An 18,081-nucleotide genomic window follows, 5' to 3' on the forward strand; every position below is an offset into this window, starting at 1 on the left:
TCAAGTGGATAAGGCATGAACGACCTTCATGAACTTCGCCGCCGATCAAACTACGTACACGATTGAATTAATTTTATCGCTTATATAGTTTTTGATAATGCTTGAGATAAGTTGAATTTGCCTGTTCACGTAAACTTTACACACACTACAAAAGTTTGCTCGACGATCAAACTTAAAACGACCTATTTAATAAACTTGCTCGGTCCAAACCGGATGTTTGCTGCGAACTATCCTTCTTGCTGCTTAATAGTTGGAGTCTGAATCTTGCAGACGAAGGACACGAACACAGAACAAGTTTAATGGCTTCGATAGTTGAGCCCTTTTTTATCAGCTCTTTCACTAATTGTAACTTTCTTCCTGTTCGACTAGCTTTTAGTGCTTTTTTACATTTTTACACACTTTAATATAATGTGTAGAAGCCCTACAGTAAATCGCAATAGTTCCGAACTGCTGCAACGCTATCTAATTAACCTTGCAGCTAATCGGTTTTGTTCCGAACTGGCGCAGAACTATATCTTTAAGATATGGTAATACTTAGTTCTAATTCTTTTCCCTCGCAGTGCTTTCAACTAACACTTTTAACATTGTGATATCGTACGAAATTGCAGTAAAGGGGGCCGTTACAAGCATTTTGAACGCATTCCATACTGGTTCAGTCATAGGTGGTTTTGGAATAGTCGTTGCCGTTGACTAATTAGCTTAAATTCATATAGCTCAGCGCTTTTGGTACAAGTATGGCTACCAACTCCCAGTCTGCAGCAGTTAAGCAACCAGTTCGGAAGTAGTCATTAAATCGGTAGTGCAAAGTTGGGGATTTTCGTGATTCCATTTCCGCTGCAGGTAAGTGAAGAGGCTGGAACTCATGCAGTTCATTTCCAATAATTTTATCATGAATAATATTTAAGTATACGGTTTTCGGCTGGCAAAGGGTGAGAACCGCAGTTTCTATAAGGAAAGCCTGCACCCCGAATATTGTGTGAGCAGATCACTTCACAAACCTTTTATTTAAGATCTTCATATCTATTGGTGACTCACCAGATGCCTGTGGTGTCTCAAGATACCGGAAGCAGTCGTAACCTTAACTTCAACTACCGCTTCCAGTGCTAATGCACATACGGGGTTAGTTCAGTGATTGAATTTACGGATCCACTGGTTGTATCGGCTCTTTGGTTGTTTTACCCTTCAACCACTCACCATTTGCCGATTCATAGTGCACCAATTTTTCCGATCTATATCCATAAGTAACTTTGTTATCAATCAATCACTACCCGTCTCACCATTTACTGATTAACCAACTGCCTTGCACCATTCAGCATTAATCACCCGATCGTTCAACACCATCCGCCCTTTCACCGATTCTACCTGTAATTTTGAGTATTTGTCACGCTATTCAATGTTACCCATTTACCAACTATTTTTGGCAGCCACCAATTCAGCTATTCTACCGGCAGCTACGGCACCATCCACCGACTTTACAGTTATCCACAGCTATCCCTCCCATCATCTAGACTAATCACTATTCGGCGGCACCATGTGTGTCTTTATTAATGAAATCAGTAGAACCTCTAGTCGACTATAGATTTTCTGAGTTCCAGTGTTATTTAAATAGCAAAGTATTTGCAGTCCTTGTCACAGTGAATCGTTCCCCACGATGCTTAAAGCGACCAACCCTCCAATTTTCGATTTTGCCTAAAATGCTTTTTCGAAAAGAGCGGTGGTTTGGTTGAGCATGCATAATAGCCGGTACGCTACTAGCGAGTGTGGGTCCCCTTTTCACTTACCTGTTAACTCCATGCTTCATGGAAAAAACCTCTTCCTTATACATATACAGCGTGACCTATGGGTGCCTTTTTTGCAAATTAAGCCACAGTGTATGACTGTTATTCCCCACCTTCTTCTTTTTATTTTTGCAGCGATCGGGAGACTCTCCGAAAGTTTTTGGTAGTTTTATCGTTATTGATAGTCCCACCATCGCCGAATCGATTTTATGCGACCACGTTGAACCTTCTAGGTCATCCGACTGCCCCTTACGTAAGGAACTTGGTGTTGCGACGCCTTGTCTGCTAAACGGACAAGATTCGCCATGGGTAGCTAACATTCAAAATTGGTTCGAAGTAGCTGAAATTCCGCTGGAAACCTCCTCAAAGGGTTGCGCTACACAAACTCTTGAATACCGAATCCGCTGTCCATATCAGTGTCGATGATCCTTCTTCTACTTGCGTTAGTCGTTGACATTCCTTACTCAATGACTGATCTCTCTCCATTTTTTCAGATAGCAAGAGTATTTGAATGTTCGTCCTAGCCTGGGTGCCATTCCCAGTATCCTTATTCCTCTTGGTTTAGTCGTTGACATTTCCCGCTCAAGGGAACTTGAGTAAAAGTCGCCAGCTTATATAAATCGTCAATGTATGTTGAAACTCCAGACTACTGCCATTGGGTTTCAGATAGCAATGCGACCGATTCTTCTTCATTCCATGTTCAAACGAGGGTTTAAACGGTTAATGCCAAAACCAACTAGCAACGAAATAACGAAAAAACTAAAAATAAATTCATAAACTCATTCCTCTTTGTTTGTTTACATTTAACGGTAATTTAATAAAAGAAAGTTCACTACATGAACGCTATTAATTTTTTGAATTTTTCAGTAATCTTCCAACTTAACTTTCTCCTTTCTTAATAAAATGCTTAGTATTTCATAAATAAATATTAAATGAGCAACATGTGAACTAACAAAAGATTCACAAGCGCCGCCGCCCAACTGATTTCTTGATATCTGTAAGGGTTCGCCCGCTGTGCTCTGTTAGAGATCGTAAATCAAATATTTTCATTTAACATATCTCACGTGCGCTGTTAAAACAAAAAGAGAAAGACGCATTGATTTATTATAAACAGTAAAGGGTACCTTGTACAAATTGGTGGAAGTACATGATATTTATAATTTTTTATTTCACACTCCATGATTCCTTATATACCCTAGAGTTTGCATTGATAACAAATCATCTGAGATTTTCATGTCTTGCTTTCAATTCATCAATTTCTTTTCTGCGTGTGAGTTTGCAGTTTGGATGTTCGTAGTTCATGTAAACATCATTCTTGTTGTTGTTGTTTTTTTGTTAACGCAAACCAGCATCTGCATAATTAACACTTCAGTTACAATTGCCATTTCAAATGCTGAAAAACTGCTGGGCTGGCACAAAGAAAATGTGCATAATAAATAAACTAAACAGAATAAGGAAAGGTGTAATAAACTAAGAAAATATGCCTATTTATGGACGTACATATTTATGTTTAAAAGTGCAGCTTTTCACACCTTATAACATTAATGTTTGATATGTGCACAAGAGGGTTTTCATAGATCCACTGCTTGCGGCACACGATCACTCATTGCAGTCAAGAATGATGGACATGCAACGCCAAAAGAAGCACTTTGATCACAACAACCTACGATGCAATAAAATAAACAACGCATTGCCAACACATCAAAGTTACCCGCGTACACTCTCTTTACCCATCATACAGAGTCGTTCTATCAGACAAAATGCAGAACTCAACGTATCAATCAAAATCGTAACACCTAAAACGATAAAGACGCCAATGGCAATGGCTGCCACATTTTGATCGTGTAGCGCATGCCACAGTGGGCTTTAAACAGGTATCTACCTATTATTATACTCAGTTGAGCAGAGCTCACAGAGTATATTAACTTTGATTGGATAACGGTTGGTTGTACAGGTATAAAGGAATCGAGATAGATATAGACTTCCAAATCATCAGTATCGAAAAAAAATTCGATTGAGCCATGTCCGTCCGTCTGTCCGTTAACACGATAACTTGAGTAAATTTTGAGGTATCTTGATGAAATTTGGTATGTAGATTCCTGGGAACTCATCTCAGATCACTATTTAAAATGAACGATATCGGACAATAACCACGCCCACTTTTTCAATATCGAAAATTTCGAAAAATCGAAATAGTGCGATAATTCATTACCAACTACGGATTAAGCGATGAAACTTGGTAGGCGAGTTGAACTTATGACGCAGAATAGAAAACTAGTAAAATTTTGGACAAAGGACGTGGTTTGCAAGCTGTAATTTGGCAGTCATTGAAGATATCATGATGAAATTTGGCAGGAACGTTACTCTGATAACTACAATATGGATGCTTAATGAAAATTAGCAAAATCGGAGAACGACCACGCCCACTTTTTAAAAAAAATTTTTTAAGTCAAATTTTAAAAGAAAAGTTAATATCTTTACAGTATATAAACATTATGTCAACATTTAACTCCAGTAATGACATGGTGCAACAAGCTACAAAAATAAAAGAAAATTTCTAAATGCGCGTGGCTCCGCCCTTTTTCATTTAATTTGTCTAGGATACTTTTAATGCCATAAATCGAAAAAAAATTGACCAATCCTTGTGAAATTTGGTAGAGGCTTAGATTCTAGGACGATAACTGTTTTCTGTGAAAAAGGACGAAATCGGTTGAAGCCACGCCCAGTTTTTATACACAGTCGACCGTCTTCCTTCCGCTCGGCTCTTGACACGATAACTTGAGCAAAAATCGATATATCTTTACTAATCTCAGTTCACGTATTTATCTGAACTCACTTTGTATTGGTGTAAAAAATGGCCGAAACCCGACTATGACCACGCCCACTTTTTGGATATCGAATATTACGAAAAATGAAAAAAATGCCATAATTATATACCAAATACGAAAAAAGGGATGAAACGTGGTAATTGTATTGGTCTATTGACGCAAAATATAACTTTAGAAAAAACCTTTGTAAAATGGGTGTGACACCTACCATATTAAGTAGAAGAAAATAAAAAAGTTTTGCAGGGCGACATTAAAAGCCCTTGGAATTTAGGAAGGAATACTGTTCGTGGTACTGCATATATAAATAAATTAGCGGTACCCGACATATGATGTTCTGGATCACCCTGGTCCACATTTTGGTCGATATCTCGAAAACGCCTTCACATATACAACTAAGGGTCACTCCCTTTTAAAACCCTCATTAATACCTTTAATTTGATACCCATATCGTACAAACACATTCTGGAGTCACCCCTGGTCCACGTTTACGGCGATATCTCGAAAAGGCGTCCACTTATAGAACTAAGGCCCACTCCCTTTTAAAATACTCATTAACACCTTTCATTTGATACCCATATCGTACAAAAAAATTCCAGAGTCACTCCTGGTCCACCTTTATGGCGATATCTGGAAAAGGCGTCCACCTTTAGAACTAAGGCCCACGCCCTTTTAAAATACTCATTAACACCTTTCATTTGACGCCCATATTGTACAAACGCATTCTAGAGTCACCCCTGGTCCATCTTTATGGCGATATCTCGAAAAGGCTTCCACCTATAGAACTTAGGCCCACGCCCTTTTAAAATACGCATTAACACCTTTCATTTGATACCCATATCGCACAAACAAATTCTAGAGTCACCCCTGGTCCATCTTTATGGCGATATCTCGAAAAGGCGTCCACCTATAGAACTTAGGCCCACGCCCTTTTAAAATGCTCATTAACACCTTTCATTTGATACCCATATAGTACAAACAAATTCTGGAGTCACCCCTGGTCCACCTTTATGGCGATATCTCGAAAAGGCGTGCACCTATAGAACTAAGTCCCATGCCCTATTAAAATACTCATTAACACCTTTCATTTGATACCCATATCGTACAAACAAATTCTAGAGTCACCCCTGGTCCATCTTTATGGCGATATCTCGAAAAGGCTTCCACCTATAGAACTTAGGCCCACGCCCTTTTAAAATACGCATTAACACCTTTCATTTGATACCCATATCGCACAAACAAATTCTAGAGTCACCCCTGGTCAATCTTTATGGCGATATCTCGAAAAGGCGTCCACCTATAGAACTTAGGCCCACGCCCTTTTAAAATACTTATTAACACCTTTCATTTGATACCCATATCGAACAAACACATTCTAGAGTCTCCCCTGGTCCATCTTTATGGGGATATCTCGAAAAGGCGTCCACCTATAGAACTTAGGCCCACGCCCTTTTAAAATGCTCATTAACACCTTTCATTTGATACCCATATAGTACAAACAAATTCTGGAGTCACCCCTGGTCCACCTTTATGGCGATATCTCGAAAAGGCGTGCACCTATAGAATTAACACCTTTCATTTGATACCCATATCGTACAGATAAATTCTAGAGTCAGCACTGGTCCACCTTTATGGCGATATCTCTAAATGGCGTCCATCTATAGAACTATGGCCCACTCCGACTTAAAATGCTCTTTAATACCTTCCATTTGATACACATGTCATACAAACACATTCCAGGGTTACCCTAGGTTCTTTTTACTACATGGTGATTTTCCCTTATTTTGTCTCCACAGCTCTCAACTGAGTATGTAATGTTCGGTTATACCCGAATTTAGCCTTCCTTACTTGTTTAAATGAATCGACTACCCGCCTAGAAAGTAATCGGAAAAAATCTATACATAATCCAAACCATGTTTAATTAGGCCCTATGATAGATATCTCTGTCAGGGTCTAGAGAGACCAAAGCATGAAAGTGGATGTGTGCTTATTTACGGGAAATGTTCTACTTATTCCATGGGAACTCTAGCTAGTTTATTTTATGTGCTACAAGAATAGCAAATTCTATTCTGGCTTAGTGGCAAACTCGTTGGGGTGACATAACATCAACGTACATAAGTTCAATTGACATTATGACTACTTCAAATGGTCACATGGTGAATTGACCTTATTACCTCTCTTAATTGGACTTTATGGCCATTTGTGAAATTTCCGCTTGACCGCTTTGGGAAAAAGATCATAACCGTATACAACAATTTAAGATCAGCACAAAAACAAAAAACTTTCGTAGGATGCTTTAGATATTTAGTTGAATATGTTCTTCTTATTTCGAAGGAAACTTGGCCCAGCTTTTAATCCGATTTTGCACTCAACGAAACACAATCTAGGAAAAGTAGAGCCGCAGGCGAAAGTTGGAATAAAAATAGCGCGATTTATTCTTATAGAGAAAATCATAAATCATAACTGTAATTGGTAAAATTGCAATACGTGGAGGTGATAAACAATATACTAACCTTATGAGCACTTGAGAAAAAAGTGGACTTTATGACTATTGACAACATTATGACATCGTAGCCATTTCAAACATCAAATGTCTTTGTGGGGATTTGAAGTGGTGATAAGGTCAATTGACGTTACGGCTGTTGACCTTATGCCACCTGTCAATGGAACCCATATGTTTGTTTTTAGATTATTCTGCATGCTCCCTGCTTTGTGAGGCTGGCATCTTGAACTAAGAGTTTTTTAATAAATACTACGTGGTTCGTTTTCTCAAAGTTAGCCAGGATAGCCCACGCTTATTTCGTTAGCCCACTCTGTGACACTCGTAACAACAAATTTGAAGAAATTTCTTTTACCTCAGTATTAGTCCTAGGTTAGCCCAGGATAGTCCACCCTTTTTTCGTTAGCCCACGCTTGGAAAAATATCGTAAATAAAAAAATATTCAAGTTGAAAAACACCCAAAAAAACGCAAAATGATAGCCCACCTCTCTTTCGTTAAATATTTCGTGGAGGCAGGTTCGCACAGCAATGCTGCCTGCATGGAAGAATAAATCTGTCGGTATAGAAAACTCAAGCTAGGCGTTGTAAGGGCCCTGTTCAAATTTTCGTATGTGCCTACCGTGAAGAGAGTTCGGTGTAGGCAGTCTACCTACATTAACCAATTTTCCAATGTTGATACCCTCGATCTCAATCTTGACACTCTCAATATGGAGCATATTTTGAATATCGGACGTACATAATACGAATGTAGGAAACACTCGATATTAGAGATTCCTTTTTACTGGACAATAGCTTCGTTCTTCAATCGAAAACCAACCTTTATCCTCGAATATTTTCCAATGTAAGAGTGGAGAAAGCTATTCCTTTTCCAATCATTTTCCAATTGTTTATGAACACTAATATTTATTGGGATATTCCAAAACAAGGATAAACTTCGATTACGGGATTGAAAACTTGTAAATTTGTTGCATTAGGAGAATATCGGTACATATTTTAGAACAACTAGGAGTAGCCCACTGTGGCACATAAAGCACCGATTATACCGCCCATTCATCGCACTGCGAAAACGTGCTTAAGCATTGCAAAAAAAAATGTGGATAAAATTGAATTCAATTCGAAATGCCAATGTCCATTTGTAAAATTTTTTATGGAAATGTTTGGTTTGCGTGTGTATGTGCACGAATTGAAATAATAAAAGGTAGACCACCTTGCTCATTTGGTGTCTGGGCAGGCAATTGCTGCTGTTCGCATTTGCATTTCCTGTATTCTAGTGCCTAAGAACCTATGTATTATTCATGGTTCAACTATATGGTTGTCTCATCTGTACAGCAACAACATACCTTGGTTCTGATTGTCAAAATCTGCGCCTTGGTGTTAGGCGAATGGAATGGAGAGAAAATATAAAACTTTGAATTCTTGTGTATTGTGGGAAAATAAAGTTGCTAAATTAGATGCATTTACTAAAAAAAAAGAACTTAAAATGAATGTGTTGGTTACATTTTGCGTTTGCCATTTCCTTTTGACAATCCCTATAATTGTTTTTATCAATAGCAAAGGTTCTCAATGATTTTCGGATTTTTATCTACGAGTTAGGGGTTTTTTCCATAAGTTATTGCATATATATATGTATATTAGAAGACCCGGCAGACATTGTCCTGCCCTAAATTTGGCCAATCTGCATACATTTTAATAAGCTTTTTCCGTCTGACTCTGCCCTCCCCCCCTATTCACTTTTTCCTAATCCTTTTATTCACTCCTCCCTCCGTCTTTTTCGCTTCATATATCTCCATCTTCGTCTCATTCTATCTCTTTCTCAATCTCCTTCTGCTTCTCTCTTTTCTCTTCTCTCAATTTCTTCTCATTCTTCTGCATCCCTTATTGCCTGTACCAGAAGGTGGTATGAATTTTATTCCAGTCCCAGTCCCACTCCGACTCACAGTCCCAGTCCTAGTCCTAATCCCAGTCCCAGTCCGTCTCTGGATAAAATATTACTCTGTACTAAAGCACTCATCAACAGCTTTCATTTGATATCCATATTGTATAAACACTGTCTAGGAATTCACTGGCCCACGTTTTGGCCTATATCACGAGACCCTAGTGACCCAGGGGTATGAAAATTACCCTCTGCTAAAGCACTCATCCACAGCTTTCATTGGATATCCATATTATATAAACACATTCTAGGGGTACCCGGTCCACGTTTTGGCCTATATCTCGAGATCCTAGTCACCCAGGGGAATGAAAATTACCCTCTAATAAAGCACTCATCAACAGCTTTCATTTGATATCCACATTCTATAAACACATTCTAGGGGTACCCGGGTCCACGTTTTGGCCTATATCTCGAGACCCTAGTCACCCAGGGTTATGAAAATTACTCTCTACTAAAGCACTCATCAACAGCTTTCATTTGATACCAATATTCTATAAACACATTCGAGGGGTACCCGGGTCCACGTTTTGGCCTATATCTCGAGACCCTAGTCACCCAGGGTTATGAAAATTACTCTCTACTAAAGCACTCATCAACAGCTTTCATTTGATGACAATATTCTATAAACACATTCGAGGGGTACCGGGTCCACTTTTTGGCCTATAGCTCGAGACCCTAGTCACCCAGAGGTATGAACATTACCCTCTACCAAAGCACTCATCAACAGCTTTCATTTGATATCCATATTCTATAAACACACTCTAGGGGTACCCGGGTCCACGTTTTGGGCTATATATCGAGACCCTAGTCACCCAGTCACCTATCCTATATTTCAAGTTAGATCAAACTACATACAGGGTACAAAACAAATTCAAAATCGGTTCAGTAGTTTAGGAGTACATTGGCCTCAATTGTATGAAACGTGTTTTTTATATATTAATATATTTAAAAATTGTCTATATGTACCCAAATGTTATCGAACACTGTCCATAAGTTATGGATTTGTTATCAAAGAGTTATCGATATGTCATCGAAAATTTTTAGATTTATTATCGAAAAATATCGACTACTTATCGAAAGTTATAGAATTGTTATCAACAAGTAATAATTTTTTATCGAAGTGCTAACATTTTGTTATCAATGAGTTATTGTCTTATCGACGAGGTTCGACGAGTTATTGATTTGTTAATGTAGTCTTATAATATTGCTTTCGGAAACAATGTTTTTTCAATGAGTTACTAATTTTTATCGACGATTTATCAGTTTGTTATCTATTTACTATCGAGAAAATATCGTTGTACTAGAAGACATAAGATATCTACTGTCCAAAGAATAAATCGGAAAAGCTGCACAAGAATAAAGGAATGGACTCGGCTGATTGTGTTGTTTGTCAATAGTTAAATCATGGCAGGAGTGCGGGTTCGAATCCCAATCCAAGAAGAAACTTTTTTGAAGAGATCTACAATGTATAATCGAAACGTTGTTTAAATTTTTCCCAAATTATTAAATAAATTAAAATTTAAAGAAGAATTCCTTTAAATAAACGTTTAAATACATTAAAAGCAATAGGGGCACTCCCCGCTTGATAATACAAATAGGTGTTACCTAATGTTATCGGAAATTTACAGATTTGCTTTAACTGCGGTATCGAAAAGTTATCGATTTTACATCGAAATTCGCTGTTCAAAAGTTACCGATTTGTTGTCGGCGTGTTATTGATTTGTTTTCGAAAAATTATCGATTTCTTAAGATTTTTAAGAATCAATGAGATTAACACCGGTAAATTGTTATTCAAATATTATTTTTGGTTTTATTGGGAAAAACTGAAAAGAAGGAAACATTTACTGTTTCAGTTTTTCCCAATAAAACCAAAAATTATAATCAAATAACAATTATTATTTACCGGTGTTAAGCTCATTAATTCTTAAAAATCTTTAGTAAAATTGATCACACTATTAAACATAAAAACATTATCGATTTCTTATCAAAATGCTATCTATTTGAAATCCAAAAGCGATTTTTATCAGAGTGTTACTAATTTTTTATTAGTGTATTATCGATTTGTTATCGACAACTCATCGGTTTGTTGTGAAGCAGATACCTCAAAAACCTGTCTATAAAACCGATGAGACATCTTTAACCAGGCCCGATAACTCGGCGAGAGTAATTTGCTGTGGATAATAAAAGAATATACTTGCCGGAATCAGTAGTTACAGATAACAAGCCAACGAAGCTCTTATCAAAAAGCCCGAAATTAGTTGTTTCATATATAGCTACCTCTGTTTTGGTCAGGGATGCACCTTAACGTTAAGCTAATCGTTTATCAAAAAATTTCCACCGTTTCCGTTGAAACACTTCGAAATATTATCGATAAAGAAATTATCAAGATAAATTGTATCTCGTTTTTAACCGAAACGAAAAGCTTTCGTTAACGTTAAAAACGTTAACGAAAACGTGATACTTTATGTTTGAATTGTGCTGGCAATGCTATAGCCATGGTGAAGCCGTAAGGTGGCAACAACGAGCGCACATACACACACAAACTCTATGTAATTTGTTTGTGTAATTCGTTGGTGGTAATGTCAAAAATACTCTGAGAAATGTTCGTACTGTCAAAATTCATGAGAAAAGTTGCAATCAGCTTGGATAATGCTTTCACCTTTAATGACTCCGCCATCAATCAGCTTTGCCAGCATAGTTTGAAATTAATAATCAACATAAATGATTTGATTTCGTTTTGATATGGCAGAAAACGAAACGAAATCATTTCGTTAATTTGACGATCTTAACGTTAATAAACGAAACGAAATGACTTCGTTTCGTTTATTAACGTTGATTATCGTAACGAAATGATATCGTTTCGTTGGTTAAGCATGCCTGGTTTTGGTTGACCTTCAACCCCTGGGCGAGCTCTAGTTAACTTAAGAACATCCGTTTTTTCGACTTACTGTACTTATCTGTATGTTTACAAACAATGTACACGGACTTCACGACTACTTGGTACGCACGACTTTTTTTTATAAATTCACGATTATTGGGTAATGCATATTATATTTACATACATATCAACACTCAGTTGTATGCCCTTACACATGTACTATTTAAGTTCATCAATTATATTTTTTGCCGTGCCAGTTCAGGCGTCAGATGATGGAGCGCTTGCTGCCCTTTAAAGTGAACATCCCGGATGCACCTACACTTTTGTATAAATAAATAAACATGCATATATACATTCATAGTAAGTAATTGTGTTAGGTATAAAATAAAATCTGTCTGAAGACTAGTAGCCAATATATGCACAAATTAAAGACGCACGCCAAAGATATTTCATGTATTTAGCTAAGAGTAAAAGATGTAGTGGAGTGTTTTGATTCTATTATCGTAAATCATGTGCATAATTTGAAGTATCGTGAAAGTCTGGTCGGTGGTAGATTTACCAAGCTTGAAGTCTCACTGACTGAACGTCCTGGTATAAGTATAGTACAGAAGATGCAAAACTGATAATGATGAGCTTTTTGAAATACGTGAAAATCTCTCTTTAATAGTGATTGTTAGACCAGAGTTTTTTTCTGATATTTTATCAGCATTTACTGTTGGGTATTGATTAATAAAGCAAGATCATTCGAACACACACACATAGAACTGCGGTGAAATGCAGTGAAATGTGCAAATAACATAAGCATTTTTCAAAAACTAAAAAGGAAGTGACAGTTGTCAACATTCACTGTAAATACTGCTTAAATGTAATACGTAAGTAAGCACGCGTTAACGTTTTCATAATTGACTAAAGAGAGCATTTGTGATTTTTTTGCGCCAACGGATGCACGGACGGCTGATTTGTTCTCAAAAGCATCTCAACGAAGCTATTGTATGATTTGTTGCAATGAGTCTTTAAATGACATTAACGTATAATGTGTTGACATATTTTCAATCGAACAAAGAGCCTAACTTAACTTATTTATTCAATATTGATCCGCTGTGAACCCGACCCTACGCAGGAAATTGGGTTGCTTAACTATGAAGTGGAGAGCTGTGCTCGCAAGTTCGGTAGCACTTCAAAGGCTAATTGCAACATTACATGCCTTGATTACGAAACGCTTTAACATAATTTCAAAACAACTTCCAAACCTATCAATTATTTAGAGCAATATTTTGCCAAAACTTTTCAATGGTTGTTCCAAAATAAGTAATTCCAAATTTAATCTCGGCGAAAGCATCAATTCTGTGTCATCATCATCATTAACTGGCGCTTAACCGCTTAAGCGACTATGACCGTTTCGTAACAAGTCACGCCAGCTACCCCAGTTTCGCAATAACTGACGCCAATTAGGAGCACCAAGGTAGGCCAAGTCGCCATCCAACTGCCTCTCCCAATTTAGTGAAGGTATTCCCTTCCTGTCCCTTCATCTGCTTCCAAACTGTGGAGCCGACTGAAATACTTTCTTGGCCCGAGCGTGTTGTTGTTGTTGTAGTGATAAGATTACTCCCCGAAGGCGGTTATCGATGTGATGGTCCTTTGCCAGATACAGATCTGGTACGTTCTGGTAACACAGCACCATTAAGGTGCTGGCGCGGGAACGATTTATATGGCCACATTAAACCTTCAGGCCATCCCTCCCTCCCCACCCCCAAGTTCCATTGGTCGCCAGAGCCTCGTCTGTTAATGAAACGGGATTCGCCGCTAGAAGGTGAGGTTGACAATTGGGTTGGAGAAGCTATATATTGCGCTACACAACCCCTTGAATCCCCTTGGCGTCTTCGCCATTCGCATAACATGGCCTAGCCAGCAAAGCCTTGGAATTTTTAATCGTGCACAACATCATATATCATAGCTCATCATTATACCTCCTTCGATACTCGCCGTCGCCATCAAGGACAGGACCATAACTTTTACCTCGAACACTCTAAGAGCCAACTAATCTTCTCTCGACACCGTCCATTATTCCGGAGGATATTCCTCCGCTGGTTTGGCAGCTCTGGGTCGGTAAAAGCCGAGTTATGCCTATGCGTTGAACCATGCCGCAGTACTCTGGTAATAACCCTGATATTCAGCTTTTTTATCACACAGCTTCCTCAAGCACCAAAACCAATTTCAAATTGCGGACCAAACTCTTTACTACCTGGAGGCACAGGTTGGTGCAAGTCTGCTGCACATCATCAACAAACCTATGGTTCAATGTTTGCGACTCACATGACCGCGACTATAAATTTTAAAGCTGTAATATAGTTCTTGGCGGCCACCGTGGTGTGATGGGTAGCGTGCTCCGCCTATCACACCGTATGCCCTGGGTTCAACTCCCGGGCAAAGCAACATCAAAATTTTAGAAATAAGATTTTTCAATTAGAAGAAAATTTTTCTAAGCGGGGTCGCCCCTCGGCAGTGTTTGGCAAGCACTCCGGGTGTATTTCTGCCATGAAAAGCCCTCAGTGAAAACTCATCTGCTTTGCAGATGCCGTTCGGAGTCGGCATAAAACATGTAGGTCCCGTCCGGCCAATTTGTAGGGAAAATCAAGAGGAGCACGACGCAAATTGGAAGAGAAGCTCGGCCTTAGATCTCTTCGGAGGTTATCGCGCCTTACATTTATTTTTTTTTTAATATAGTTCTGAAATCAGTATTTGAGGCAACGACTAGCAAATGTTGCTAGTGATATAAAATGCGATCAACGGATCGATATTGAACACTGAAAGTTTGTAGGCAGTGCTGAGATATAGACTTGGCCCTGTCGTATGATTTTTGCAGAAACACAACAAATCAACGGGAGGATAGAGCCGTGTGTAGGAGTACATTCAGGAGGGGAAAGCTCCCGATTTGCTATCTGGAAACGGGTTGTTGTTGTTGTTGTTGTAGCGATAAGGTTGCTCCTCGAAGGCTTTGGGGAGTGTTATCGATGTGATGGTCCTTTGCCGGATAAAGATCCGGTACGCTCCGGTACCACAGCACCATTAAGGTGCTAGCCCGACCATCTCGGGAACGATTTATGTGGCCACATTAAACCTTCAGGCCATTCCCCCCTCCCCACCCCCAAGTTCCATGAGGAGCTTGTGGTCGCCAGATCCTCGTCTGTTAGTGAAACAGGATTCGCCGCGGATAGGGCGCTGGCAACCTGAATGGTTGCGTTACACAACCCCTTGAATCTGGTATTTTAGTCGCCTCTTACGACAGGCATATCTACCGCGGGTATGTTCTGATCCCCTAACCCGCTGGGGCACCCCTAACCCGCTGGAAACCGGTCGTAGTTATTAGTTTGCATGGGGTCCAAGCAGCTCAACAATTCCAGAGGCTCACGTCCAACTATTATCGTGGTAGTATCAGTCAGGTATAATCAATTTAAGGGCAGTGCATCGGTACCGTATGATTACCATCAGAGGCAGCTGCAAGTGGGCGTCTGTCTCCCCAGGCTGGCCTTGAGATCCCTCACATAAAACCACACTTCAATGAAAATTATTAACGATGACTGCCAACGTCAGTCATTTTAGTGCATCCACCTGGAATTCCCGATCCCTTAATTGTAAATGGTGATGAGAGTACCTGCACGGCAAACGCATGGAAATACCAAAGAACGAATTCTTTCAGAGCTGTAGATGTGAGCAGGAGATATAAAGGTTTGAAAATTTCCTCTGCAAATGCATGGCTTTAGCCGGAACCCGCTTGGAATGTGTGAACAAGTAATTTATCGGTTGTTTAGCGGAGCTTGATTTCGTAGAAATTGAAAGCATCCTGCTCTATATCAGATGGACAAATTGGTTCAACTTTTTACATATATGAAGGAGGTAGGGCAATAGCTCATTCTCTTGTATCATAATGTGCCAGCTGGCCTAGTGTACCGTACAGCTTTACTGGGCGGCAGACACTATAACCTAACCTAACTACCCCATCACAGAGAGGGCGTAGAAAGAAGATATGATGGAGGTTGAAGTATTCGAGAGTATATTCCTTTGGTTCTTTAATGGATCTTATCGAAATGTCAAAGGTGAGTGAAATTATGGAAGCGCTGTACGACGTTTACGCATATATAAACTTACTGCAACCAATAACAGCCCAAATGCTTCTCTGGGGAGGTCAAGGGATGCGAAACATTTGCAGTGATGCTAAATGCTGTACTTGGACAGGTTCATTAATACAGATCATTATATTTATTGTGTACGCGAAAATATAGGGAAAAATAGCAGATTTAGCCCACTGTACCACCTGCAGTCGGATGGAATCATCAATGTAATTTGCGTAAAATTTCATATTTTTAGTAGACAAAGATGTCAAATCTTTCATAAATAACAGTCAAAAAATTATTTTTATATGAAGACAAAAATTTATTTGTATACATCTTTTTACGTACTTTTCTTTCACTTATTTACTTCCATATGTCCGCTAAACCAAGGTAAGTAATGCAAAGAGTAAATATACCAGCTCCGCCTAAATGTTAAATCGAACTGAATTTGCAGAAAACAAACTGGCAGTTTTGTCAATGATCCCTCAGCGATCAATTTTATACAACTAAGCCCGCGCACTGATCTGTATCAAAATGAACGCAGTCCATATACCATGGCAAATCAAAGTTCGAAGACGAATTTCATCGGCGATTCGTAAGAGACCATTCGATTTTATTTTTCACATTCACCAGCTCCCATTTTCTTGTCTATCTTAGAGTGATGCCTGAAGGACCGCGCGCTGTTTGTGTTAGCCAAACTGGCGAAAAACATTCGATACATTTAGAAGATGATACTGCGCCAGTGAATTCTAATCCCTTTTCAGTTACCTCTCATTGCTCACAAGTTTTCACAACACCTATTAACACAGTTTCTTCGACAAAAATTCTCAACTCGGGGAATGAAAGCTCTAGGCTAATCACAACCAAACGTTCAAAGGTAGGGTTTATTTGAACTAAAAGAGTATTCAAAACCGGCTGAAAATATTCATCGATCAAAGTTATTTACACAGGGTTCTCGTCGTCATTCCAATCAGAAGACGCGTCCAATTTTCACACCACGAAATGTTGACAAAATTCCGACTCGTTTTTTCAATGATGAACACAAATCGAAAAACCTTCAAAATCCACATACAAATGTTCAAACCCAAACCGAAATCAATAGCAGTAGCGCCGTTTTAACACCACGCCAATATCATCCACCACCGGTAGTACCACCTCTGCAAATACCACGCCGTTATGTGCCACGTGAAACAGTGGGTGATTCGTTGGACAGTGCGCGTCGTCAACCTTTGCGTGTGTTACCGCGTGAAAAGAAACCTTTTAAAAATTATTCAGGTATATCTCTATAAATGAATTCATATCTCTTCTCTTTGGTTTAGGACTATAGTGGTATCTAGCGTACTCATTTTGAATCATATTACTTGTTTTTAGAATTGCGCAGTATTGCTTCAGCTCTCACATTAATTACCGTTGTTTCATGGCTATTTTCGATATTTTTCGAAATGGAAAGCATGTTTGATATGTTGGGCAGCATTTTGCGTTACTTAACCAATTGGTATAATAAAGAAGAGCCACCTGTAACAAAAATGGAAATGTTAGTTCAATTTGCGCGAAATTTATGGTAACAGCAAATGTGTGATCGAAGACGATTTGAAGGCCGCAGCGAGTACAATTTATTAATATTTATTTCGATTTTTTGAAATTAATATACGAAATGTTAATATACCAGTTTTGTTAGAAACCTTTTGTAGTTTCGAAATGAAATCATGTCAGATATCAGCGGATAAATCTTGACTGGCTCATTTATGACTCATTAGTATAATAAGGCAGTATTTTTGAAGGATTTACCTCATTTGCCTCATTTAAAAGGAAATAAGGCTCTTGCGCATCGAGAGCTTGCGCTTATAACTGATAGTAGTCGAATTCGATTGGAAATTAAATAAAGAAGTCTTTAAAAAATTTAAATGAACTCAAGGCGAAGCTGAGCAAGAAGGAAGGTAAATCCGTACCAGGTGGTGGAAAAGCGAATTCAACTAATTCGCCGTGCAGAAGAATGTCAGTCAAAAGAAAATTTTCCTTGATTTCGATTAACTGACATATTGTAGTACCAGGCGTTGT

At 38.7% G+C, this 18,081-nt stretch overlaps 1 protein-coding gene across 3 annotated transcripts; it reads left to right on the forward strand.

Annotated features, from left to right (window-relative positions):
• The first annotated feature begins 770 nt into the window (after window positions 1-770).
• On the forward strand, window positions 771-17,624 carry LOC137247017 (uncharacterized). Of its 3 annotated transcripts, none has more exons than XM_067778085.1 (5): window positions 771-840; window positions 16,478-16,618; window positions 16,681-16,900; window positions 16,962-17,298; window positions 17,395-17,624. In XM_067778085.1, the coding sequence occupies exons 2-5, from the start codon at window positions 16,578-16,580 to the stop codon at window positions 17,586-17,588; spliced, it is 792 nt and encodes a 263-aa protein (XP_067634186.1). In that variant the 5' UTR covers window positions 771-840; window positions 16,478-16,577; the 3' UTR covers window positions 17,589-17,624. The 3 variants fall into 3 exon arrangements, with proteins under 3 accessions (XP_067634186.1, XP_067634184.1, XP_067634185.1); XM_067778083.1 differs by lacking the exon at window positions 771-840 and adding an exon at window positions 16,315-16,413; XM_067778084.1 differs by lacking the exon at window positions 771-840 and adding an exon at window positions 16,315-16,413 and having other exon boundaries at window positions 16,974-17,298.
• The last annotated feature ends 457 nt before the right edge of the window (window positions 17,625-18,081 follow it).

Source organism: Eurosta solidaginis, chromosome 3, assembly GCF_040869045.1.
Source record: "Eurosta solidaginis isolate ZX-2024a chromosome 3, ASM4086904v1, whole genome shotgun sequence".
NCBI lineage: Eukaryota > Metazoa > Arthropoda > Insecta > Diptera > Tephritidae > Eurosta > Eurosta solidaginis.